Raw genomic sequence first — 11,285 nt, 5'->3', positions numbered from 1 at the left:
TCATTAATTTAAAAGAAACAAAACAAATTAATCAAAAAGAAAACATTGAATGAAAAGAGTGCAGAAAGAAGAAAAATCTTATATCTGCCCCTTATTTAAAAAATATAAAATATCTTTAAACAATCACTTAAATTAATCACTTTAATATCCACTTTAAAGCTAGGAATAAAAAGAAACATGTTTTGTGTTAGCAGAATTTAATTCTAACTTTAAAACTTATCCAACATTAATAAAACTTACCTCAAGTTGCCTTTTTGGACATGCATGCATATATTTGTACAAATTGTTCTTGAGAGGAAATTATTACAGCCTCATATAAAATCAATAATGATCATGATATCGGAACTGGATCGGTATCGGCAGATACTCAGATGTAGGTATCGGGATCGGATTGGAAGTAAAAAAAAAAGTGGATCGGTGCATCCCTAGCTGCAGTATGACTTTTACTGGCAGAATAAAAATAATAATGACTAGAACTGCAAGCAGTTATCACCGGGGTCTGAGCCACTCGACGTGTCGACCCTGTGCAGTAAAGTAATTTTGTGTTTCCCCAACATTTTCTTCTCCTGTATTTAAATATAGCTTCTTAAATGCTACCAGCTGTTAGGCTGAGATTAATGAGGTTTCTGTGAACAGGAAAATGAATCAACTTAGGGACCAGGTACGTCTCAAGATGTGTCAGGTGTTTGCTGGATTTGTTCCTGTTTGGTATTTGAGTGGAGTTTTGTCGAGGATTTATGAGCAGTCGGTGGCCATCCTTGAGTTGACAGTGATCAGAAGGAGCTCGGTTTGAAACTGAGCTAACCTTGACTCAGAGCAGGGCTCAGTCAGGAGTCAGTCTGACTTCAAAACAACTCAGAGTTACTTTAGTATTTAGAAGGAAAATTAAGTATTATACAAATAAGTATTATATTCCCTAATATTTGGATAGGAGTGAGTGGTGGTGCAGAGATTATAGAAGGTGAGCCTTTGATCAGAGTTGTTTTAATTTTATTTATTTATTTGTTACTGTTCAATTCAGTTTATTTAAATAACGCCAAGTCACAACAGGAGTCCTCTCAGGGCACTGAACAGAAACATTCATATTTAAAAATAATAATTTAACATTATTTATCTGAGGAGCAGACTGCTTTGAATTTAACTCCATCACAGACTCATCTTGAGCAAACATGAAGGTGACAGTGGAAAGGAAGAACTCCCTCATGAGGAAGAAACCTTTAGCAGAACCAGACTCAGGACAAGTGGCCATCTGCTTCGACCGACTGGGTTTGAGAGGAACGGCTACACAATGGCAGGTCAAGAATCACATGTTAAGATAGAAATAGTATCAAATGAAAACTTTTCAATTTTAACAATTCATTTAAGGAAATGAGGTCAATTTGTCCTCTAGTAGTCTAATCCTATAGCAGCATGACAAGCCAACCCTAACTATCAGATTTATCAAAAAGGAAAGTCTTAATCCCAGTCTTTAAACTGGACAATGTGTCAGCCTCACGGACAGAAACTGGAAGTTGGTTCCACAAGAGAGGAGCCTGACAACTGAAAGATCTTCCTCCCATTCTGCTTTTGGAAACTCTAGGAACCGCGAGTAAACCTGCAGTCTGAGAGCAAAGTGCTCTGTTAGGAAAATATGGAACAGTAAGATCTTGAATATAAGATGGAGCCAGGTTGTTGAGAGCTTTGTAGGTTAGAAGTAAGATTTTAAATTAAATTCTGGATTTGACAGAGAGCCAATGGAGAGAAGCTAAAACTGGGGAGATATGATCTCTCCCACTAACTCCAGTTAAGACTGGCAGCAGCATTTTGGATCAACTGAAGACGTTTTAAAGAAGTATTTGGACATCCTTGTTGTCTGTTGTCTCAACCAACATGTTTCTGTTGCTGCAGTGTTAAAAAAGGATGTTGTGCTCTTTATTTTACTCCCACTACTTTACTTTGTGTTACCATCTGCAGTTTTAAAACCGTTTTTAAATTGTTCTCTACAATTCAGTAGAATTACTTTTATACAATTAGTTATTTACTTTTACTTCGAAATGTTAAACTCACTGAAACCTGTAATGCTGTGTTTTATTCTTTGACTTTAATAATGACAAAATAATTTCCTTCACTCATGAAGCTATCCTTCCATTACAAATCACTTCTGTCTTTTCACCCACTACCTCTCTGGACTCTCTTCCACCTGCTCCCTGCTCTCCCTGCAGAATACAAATGGATAATTGAATAGAAAATTTAAAAATGTGGATTTTTGACCCCTAAAATATACATTAAGTTTTAGTTACTGATTACAGCCTTAATTCTGTATATAAAAATAAAAAATTTAGTTTGGAGTTAGTAACACTTCTTTTCATTTTGGTGTTTTATCTCTGATTAGGTAAATCTGTGGGCTCTTTGAACCTAGGCAAATTCTTTGCCTCTCACAAGGAATACACCCGTCAAGGCTTTGACCAGCTGAGCACTGAAGGCAGCGACCAAGAGAGGAATGTTGAGGACAGCAGCGACTCCGACAACGAGGAGTACTCCGCTCCACCTCCTCTTCAGTCCTCTTAGGAAGCCCGGAGCGACTTGCTGCTCTTCTTCTCTGATGTGGTTATTCACTGTATTTGTAACTGTTGTGTTTGCTGCCAACCTTGCTATTTAATGTATATATTTAAATGTGGTATAGTATTTAAAATGAACTTGCCAGTCATCTTAATAGTCTTGGTGACAAAAAAAAAAATAGTATATTTATATTTTTCTCTTATTAAAGTTGCTTTTATGGAAGCTATTAGCACAATGCCAACCTAACATTTAGCCTTAAAACAGGAAAAAAGTTTGCTAATGCAAAACAATCAATTTTTTAACTTGTTTTTTAATTTATCTGTTGTCTTATGAAAACAGTTTAGCAAAACCCAGCAGGTATTTTAGGGGAACTGGACACAGTTGATTATTTTGCCAGCTCTAACTCGTGTCGTTCTCTCATCGCAAAAGCAAAAAAAAAATTATTGTAGCTCATACATGCTCATTATTTTGCATCATTTTTTTTGTTGTTGTTGCATATTTTTATTGAACATGTTATTTTAGGAAAATTACCAACTCAGTTGTTTGAACTTATGACGTTTGTCCTTGTACATTTTGATAAAACGTTCCAGAATGGCTGCATGACGCTAGCTGATGTTTAAAACTTGAAGGTGGTGCCCACTTTATTGAAAACTACCATCAGCGTTTGGCTCCAAATTTTTTTTTCTGTACTTTGTGAGCTGTGCTAAATACCAAAACTGGACGTAAATGCTGCGTTATTTTAACAACATTTCAAAATCTGACTGAGATTTAAATTAAGCAAAAGTATTCATAAGTTTGTTTTTGTCATTTCAAGCATGCATAATTTCACAAGACCAATTATAGTGTAAAACCTAGTTACCCTTGATAAGACAGTGACTCAAATCCATGGCTTTATTTCAAAATGAATGTTTAGTTCACTTGTATCCATTTCTTCACCTGCCGTGTTTGACGTGCACAGTGCGAGAGGCGGGTGCACCTGGACAGGTCACTAGTTCGCTGCGGGCCTCAGCCCCTCTGAGGTCCAACAACATGCTTCTCAGACAGGATCCCAGTTGACGTGCATTTCACTTGTACTTCGGTGCCTTTTTTACGCCAGTATTTTAATTTTGTTAATGTAAGAAAATGAGAATTTTATTTCTCTGTAGTCCAAATCTTTTAAAACCGTAGCGTTGCTGCCGAAATAATCTTAGAAATGTTTACCGTGTGGCAAACAGCAGCTTCTTTATGAAGAACTGTATAAGCTGAGAATGTCTGTATTTTGACTTTATAAAGAAGTTGAATGAGATATTTAACCAATATGTTTTGTTTTTTTTCTTAACCACAGTTTAGGAATGTAGATCAGCAAAATGGAGCTAATAGTCATTTACATTTTAAACCTTATAAGCGTCCTCGGGCCATTTAAATTAGTTTATAAATGTTTTGTTTACATTTTTTAACATTAATGTTAAGTTTTAGGTCTAATGAGTTAAACTCATATTTTTGAAAACATTATTTATCTTAATTTGTGAAGGAAACAAGCGTCTTATCTCAGGGGGTTTTCCCACCACACCAGTTCCAGTGCTAAATCAGGGTCCGTTCTTGCTCAGTGCACTTCTTTGTGTTTTGACTTCCAGAAGCTTCTGTTGCCAACAAGTGCTGGAGCAAAACAAAGAACCCCTCATCAGGAGGCACACTCACAGAGACCAAACCCACTGGAAGTCTAGTGAGGGCCTCTGGCCTCTACATTAATAATAACTCAGATTAATATCAGGATAACCTGAGGGTCAATCATTTCTTCAGAGATGATGTGGGTCAAAGGTGGCTCTCACGCTGTGGAAATTAAAGCTGTTTTGACTTTTCTATAAATCTATAAAACCAGTAAGGAAGCAGCTGTAGCCCTGCTCTAGCACTTTGTTTAAATAAAAACTCATAAAGAATTAATTTAATGCACACATCATGAACTTAATGTGACACAGTGAAGGCTCTTCTATTTATCTTTTCAGCTTTTTATTTACAATTTTAATTCGTTTAATCAGTCTTTGACTTCCCGTTTTAAAATGTATTTCTGTGGTTTCTGATTTGTAAACCAGTGCATATGTTCATAGTTTCATGTGAAAGGATGATTTCTTCAAGCGCATGCCATCGATACGTATCTGGAGCTATGCTGTCTCATGTGGGCTACCTTATATTTGTGAGAACACTGGTTTTAGTGCAAGAGTACTATTTTCATTAACCGATGTATTTATGTAATAAAGTGTTTGCAAAGCATTTCTGTTTTATGGAAGTTGGTTAAATTGCAAATTGTCCATTATTGATTTTTGATTTAAAAAGCTAGGCAACTTCTTTTAGATATTTCCTTTAGGGGCCGCCACAGCAGATCATCTGCCTCCATCTCATCCTGTTCAATGATATTTCCTTTAAAAAAGTACAATTTAGCGAACAACTTAATAGATTGAGAGGGTGCTCATATGTTTTATATAATATATTTACAAAATACAAATACATACTGCGTTACATTATCTTACAGTCCAACTTACCTTTTAAATGTATGCCTTCTACCTGATACTGTGACCCATCCAGGGAGGAAAACATATATTACACAATATTTTACATGCAAATAAAATAATACAATATACAGATAAATATTTACCAGGTAGTTTTAACAAGAAAACAAATCCACAGTTCTTGTGAATCCCACCAGACCCCACTGAAACCAGTGGACTGCAGTTTTTGGAATCACTAATCGTTAACCCCCGCTAGACCAAAGGACGTTTAAATGACTGATCACATGGATCTTCAGTTTATTAACTGGAGTCAGATGAGTCTTTCCTCTGGTGGGACCTTCAGCATGTTGTCCATCTCCAGCCGGGCCCCAGCCAGTTCCTGAGCGCTGGGGTTATACGCCCCCTCTGACTGCCGCTTCTTCCTCGCTGTGAGTACCATGAAGGTCAGACAGACGATGAGGGTCACCATGAAGAGGCAGAGCGGTGGGATAGTTAACATCAGCCAGGGGCTCCCCGCTTTATAAGCATGCTTCTATGAAGGCACAAAAACAAGATGTGTCAGTGATGAGATTTATACTTCTTTGACTCATGTTAAAACTGGTGTCTGAAAACTGGATCTTCAGTCTAACAAAGTTAAGTCAGGTCCTCTGGACAGATTCATTAAAAATAAAATAAAAAACTTGTTGAAACCCAATAATGCACAGTCAGGTCATCTGGACAGTTTCTTTTTTGTGGAAAGATGTTTCGCCCTCTATCTGGAGGGCTTCATCAGTTCGAGGAGTCCCAAGTAAACTGTTTCCCCACCAAGCAGTACAAGTGGACCAACCAGTTTGTTGTAGATAAGATGGTTTCTGGGGGCTGTCCTGTCCCCCGTCAACTCCTCCCAGGCAGGCAGCCACAGCCAAAGTGGTTCAAGACATCAAAGTTGAGCATTATTGGATGATCGAGCATGAACTTTGATGTCTTGGCCAGCTATCTCAAACTTCTACTGGTTGTTCATGTGAACGAGAAGCTCTGCCCCCCACCCCCATCACTCCCCTCCTGAGGACACCTGTGGATCTGTGTCAGAGTTGAGCCGGCTGATAGACACTGCACCATCTTTATCAGGACTATGGAACTGTCTGGCGGTCTCCACGGACGACTCACTGCCCTCGTCAGCCTCCTCATGCATAAATGTTTTAAATGTATCATGATGTCATCAGTATGTTGCTGCTTCATTTGCTGAGGTCATTTTTTGCCATGTCTGGTTTGTTTATGTTTCTCTCGGACGGGCTGTACTGAAATACAGTTTCCTTGTGCTTCGGTGCAATGACAATAAAGCTGATTCTGATTCTCTGCTGGTTCCTGCACTGGATGCGCTCCCTGTCCCTGCTGTCCAGAGGGCTGAGGCAGACCCTCCTTCATCTGATTCTGTTCCTGCTGTCTAGAGGTCTCAGAAAGGTCTGCATCCACCAGGTCTAACACCTGAGGTACCAGAGTAACCCTGCCTGTCAGCTCCAGCTGTCAAGTGGGTTCTGTCAGATACCTCTATGCTGATTCCTGTTGTCAAGGAGATTGAGACAGACCTGCCTCTACCAGATCATTTTTCTGTCTTCAAAAGGGTCCCAGAGGACGTTCTCGTCTTGTTTTGATGTCCAGGGCTGGCCCTTAAGGATCCAATCCTCCTCACCCTGTTTCTGTAGTCAGGACAGTCCAGCCAGCCTCCACCCTCCAGATACCTGTCCCCATTTATTTATTCTACAGATGTTTCAGTCTTTCTTTACGATCCTCAGAACTGTTTTTGATATGATAAAGAGCATCACATTTTAAATTTGTCAAATGTTTCTAAACACAAAACAACTGAACACACCTGCCTCCCACCCCCCAAAACTAAACACTTTTTTTTTTCTTGGTTATGTAAAGCAAGTATTGTGGGTAAAAATTCAAATAAGAAAAATTTGTAGATTTTGGTGTTGTCTTTTCTCAAAATTGTGTTTATGTAATCCTAAAAAGATACACAGAATTATATTTTAAAAAGCCAAATGTACATACGTTACTATCGCAGGTTGGACCACTGTAGCCAGGTGGGCATTCACAGAAAAACATGTTGTATCGATCCAAACAGGATCCACCGTTCTGACAAGGGTTGGACTCACATTCATCAACCTCCGTTTCACACCTACAAGAAAGAAATGTATAAAAAGTACGTCAATATATCAGCCACAACGGTTTTAGACACCAAAATACTTATATTAAAGACCTAACAATATGAATAGCCTAAAAACTTTAATACCAATGTTTTAATGATCAATCAAATAATCAAAGACTTCCAACTAATCAAAAATCAACTTATTGGTTGTTGAGAAATGATGGAGTTTTAGCCATTTTGGTCAAACTTGAAAATAATCAGGTGCAACCAAACTTGGGTTATTCGTTCAATATTGGGAGAAATGGCCCAATATTGTGCACTTGACATATGTGTTGTACTGACTCAAGTTGCTGCAACAAATTAGTCGTTTTTGGCGATGGCTAAGGTCATTCAGTCAGTTCAAGATGTAGTGGCCATCTTGAATTAAATTTACGTCTTACATACATACTTTTGTAGTAAATATGGTGCAAGAGATACCAACATGTTCGTAAAAAAAGGGGGGAAAAAATTGTCCAAATTTTTTTCTCACTCAAACACAGCACTGTACAAATCCTTCATCGCACAACATTTTATAAACTCTGGTCTTCAAATAAAATAAAAACTTGCTCTAATATTTTTTGCTTTAGTTGTTCTAGAGATGTTTACACTCCTGTATCAATTTAACTTTTAACGCAATTATCTTCTCCAATACGGATCATGGCACAAAGTGACAATTAACTCGGCTGAAATAAAGAAAAACATTTGGCTTAAAAAAAAAAAAAAAAAAAACTCCCTCTCCAAAAAAGATTAAAAAAAATAAACAAGCAGTACGCCAATGTCCCCTGTCGCTGAAGGATTTGAGTAGTGAATGTTTGTAGTTTTAGAAATTAGTATTGGGCGACTAGGTGGTGCAGCTGGAAGAGCAGCCGCCTCTCAGTGAGAAGGTTGCCAGTTCAAATTCTGGCTGGGGGCCTTTCTGGGTGCAGTTTGCATGTTCTCTCTGTGCATGTGTGGATTTTCTCCGGGTACTCCGGTTTCCTCCCACAGACCAAAAACATGCATGTTAGATTGATTGGTAACTCTAAATTGTCCTTAGGTGAGAGTGTAAATGGTTGTTTGTCTCTTTGTGTCTCTGTGATGGACTGGAGACATGTCCAGGGTGTCCCCTGCCTCTCACACAGTGACTGCTGGACATGGGCACCAGTGACCCATGCGACACAAAAAGGAAGAAGCGGGTAAAGATAATGGATGGATGGAAAAGTTTCTGGGCTGGAATCAAGTAAACCTTAATGTTTTTCGAGCAAGATATTTAAGTGGGCAGGAGTTACACTGTGTATAAGAATAAAGGCAGGTTATTTATCTATTTATTTATTTTTTGCTTGTTCGATGCAGAGAAGAGTGATGGATCCTGGTGAGCAGTTTTATCCATGGCCAGGCACAATGGCAGAAACAGGAAGTGGTCAGTGGCGGCCTTGGCCATCGTAGATTAATCTTTGGCCACCCCACTATCCACCCCACTGATGGCACCACACACCAAAATGGAAGTCATTATCTCACTTATTTTTCAAGTTACCATGCACACAACACAGACAGATATTTATGGTGGCAGCCTTCTTAGATTTTGACTGACAACCTTATTTTTGAAAGCAATCTTTCTTGCGCCTAAATGTAGCCACACACCAAAATGAAAGTTGGGACATCACTTGTTTTTTTTCAAGTTATACTCACAACATGCATGGATGGAGGGTATTCCCAGTGTCCCCTCTTTGCTCCAAGACAGGGATAAAATAATATAAATAAGGTAAATATTATATAAAAAAGTGGTTTTACCTGCTGCCTGTGAAACCTGCCATGCACGTACAGTTGGCTCCCCACAGCCCATCATGGCAGATTCCATCATTTGCACACTGGACATCTTTGCCACACTGTTTTGGAGGATATTCCCACCTAATGAAAAAGATTTCAAGACCACATTTCTGTTTTCTATTGTACAAAAGTAAAGCAATTTGAGATACTTGCTGTGTTTTGTACTTAATTTTTAAAACATTTTTGTACTCGTTCTTTTGTTCATTAAGAGCAATGCAATGTCTGATAAACACTTAACAAAACAAAACTGCCACCTGTAATTATCTTGAGAATACCACCCCCACAGTAAAGCATAATTCATCTTTTTACTGTTACTAATGTGCACGCTCATAGTCGGGATTCTGCTTTGCAAAATTGGGTCTTGCGTACTTTTTTGCCTACCAGTTCATTGGAGCACACGCTATAACCATGTAAAACACCAGTAAAACTAATATTTAAATGTGTTTGTATGTAAAAGTTTTGTAAAAAGCAGCTAAAAGACTAGTCGAACAACGACTTTGAATGTAGGAAGTAGTTATGAAGGACTTTGAATGCAGTGCCCGATTTTACCCGTATGAATTAGTAAATGTAGAAAGTTCAGTGGTGGTAGCATCATGGTGTGGGAATACAACTTGAAAAATCTGGAGCAGTTTTGTCATGAATGGGCTAAAAAAGTATCGATTTGGGAGGGCTGGGAGTTAGTTTTGCCACTCACTGTAGGTTTTTGGCCCGTTTGGCGCTGTCCTGTCATCCATATATTTACACAGCATATTCAAAAAACGAATGAAGTGAACACTCACTGGCAACGAGGGCCCCTGTAGTCCTTTGGGCATACGCAGGTGTACATGTTAGGTCCATCCCGACAGGTTCCTCCATGTTCACAAGCATGATGCTCACACTCATCGATATCCTCGTCGCAGTGCAAGCCAGCATAACCAGGGTCGCAACGACACTCAAAACTGGCTAAATGGTCCGTACAGCTACCATACACACAAGGCTGAGATGCACACTCATCAGTGTTCGACTCGCATTGCTCTCCCTCCCAACCAGCTTGACAGAGACAGCCAAATTTATTGAAGAGGTCCTCACATGTGGCTCCATTTAAACAAGGATCTGAAGCACAAACTGGGGAACTGGAGCAGCCTAGACGAATCTTGGTTTTTCCAGTTAAATAAAACTGAGAGGTCTGTGGAGCTCTACTAGCATCTGCAAAAGGCAAATAGATCCCTTCAAGCCTCACTGCACCCAGGCAGCCGGTAAAACTCTCTGCTACAGTAAGTATGACCCCCTTCTTATTGAGAAAACCAACAGGTCCTGTGCGTCTGGGCTTGCTGGTGGCATCTACAAGTCCATCAACAGTGATGACCCAAGGGGAAGATTTTTGTTTTTTATCAGCCATAGAAATGTTAACGTGGTGCCAGCGTCCATCAGCCACTTGAAACATCCCTTTGAAGGTCAACGTCTCAGCGTTGTTGACGCTGTGAATCTCCACCCAGACTGAGAAATCCACCAGACCCACAATCAGCAATTCAGAGCTTGAGGTGGCCCTTAGGAGCACAGCATTCTCCGATCGAGTCCGCAGCTCAATGTAAATGTAAGAGATGGGTTCTGCCAAAGAGCCTCCGGTGCTGTACTGCACAGGGTTGTTTTCAAATGTAGCATTGTGCAAACCTGTCAACAAATGTTAAGAAACATCAAGGGCTTTGTTGCAGGGATTGAATATCGTTCATCAACAACTGAGCCTTACATTGTACTAGCATTAATTGTTACTGATCATTGATTGCATCATTTTCTCACTACCAGTAGTTACTCAGGGTCTGTACCAAAAACAAACTGCACACTCCTTGCTGCCTGAGACTGATTACAAACATGCTAACTATACACGGCATTTCTTGCCATTAATGAAAAAGACTCCTGTTGTTGAAAACTTTAAATAACAGTCTTGATTTCTTACATTCATAGCCATCGAGAAGATCCACGCACTGGCCGCCATAAACACAAGGACTACTCACACACCACATTCGTGTTTCGCAGGTCTTTCCCGTATATTGCTCCAGACAAGAACAAGCAAAATCATTGAAAGTAATGATGCACTTTCCTCCATTTTGACAAGGATTGGACTGTAAAGAAAAGCATAAGGATTGATTGATGGATGGATGGATGGATGGATGGATGTACTGTACAGATGAACTGATCTATGAACTGACAAGTTAACAGCTAGTTTGAGACAAATTAAAACCAAAGTGGATCAATTAATGTTACTGCTTATACTTTGTATATATATATATATATATATATATATACAAAGTATA

General features: G+C 39.1%; 2 protein-coding genes across 2 annotated transcripts in view; one reads left to right on the top strand and one right to left on the bottom strand.

The window, feature by feature from the left end:
• pam (peptidylglycine alpha-amidating monooxygenase) overlaps nt 1-2,957 on the top strand; it is a 38,326-nt gene extending 35,369 nt beyond the window's left edge. Inside the window, exon 24 of the mRNA XM_037691861.1 lies at nt 2,372-2,957. Within this exon, the coding sequence (XP_037547789.1) occupies nt 2,372-2,547 (176 nt within the window). The 3' untranslated portion in view covers nt 2,548-2,957. The remainder of the gene's footprint in view (nt 1-2,371) is intronic.
• Nucleotides 2,958-5,272: 2,315 nt separating this feature from the next.
• crb2a (crumbs cell polarity complex component 2a) overlaps nt 5,273-11,285 on the bottom strand; it is a 37,198-nt gene continuing 31,185 nt past the window's right edge. Inside the window, exons 9-13 of the mRNA XM_037691860.1 lie at nt 10,928-11,093; nt 9,774-10,644; nt 8,959-9,075; nt 7,053-7,179; nt 5,273-5,553 (exon numbers count right to left, since the gene is read on the bottom strand). Of these exons, the coding sequence (XP_037547788.1) occupies nt 5,332-5,553; nt 7,053-7,179; nt 8,959-9,075; nt 9,774-10,644; nt 10,928-11,093 (1,503 nt within the window). The 3' untranslated portion in view covers nt 5,273-5,331. The remainder of the gene's footprint in view (nt 5,554-7,052; nt 7,180-8,958; nt 9,076-9,773; nt 10,645-10,927; nt 11,094-11,285) is intronic.

This window comes from Nematolebias whitei, chromosome 18 (genome assembly GCF_014905685.2).
Source record: "Nematolebias whitei isolate Nwh7 chromosome 18, NemWhi1, whole genome shotgun sequence".
NCBI classification, from domain to species: domain Eukaryota; kingdom Metazoa; phylum Chordata; class Actinopteri; order Cyprinodontiformes; family Rivulidae; genus Nematolebias; species Nematolebias whitei.
This window is presented reverse-complemented; position numbering and strand designations above follow the sequence as displayed.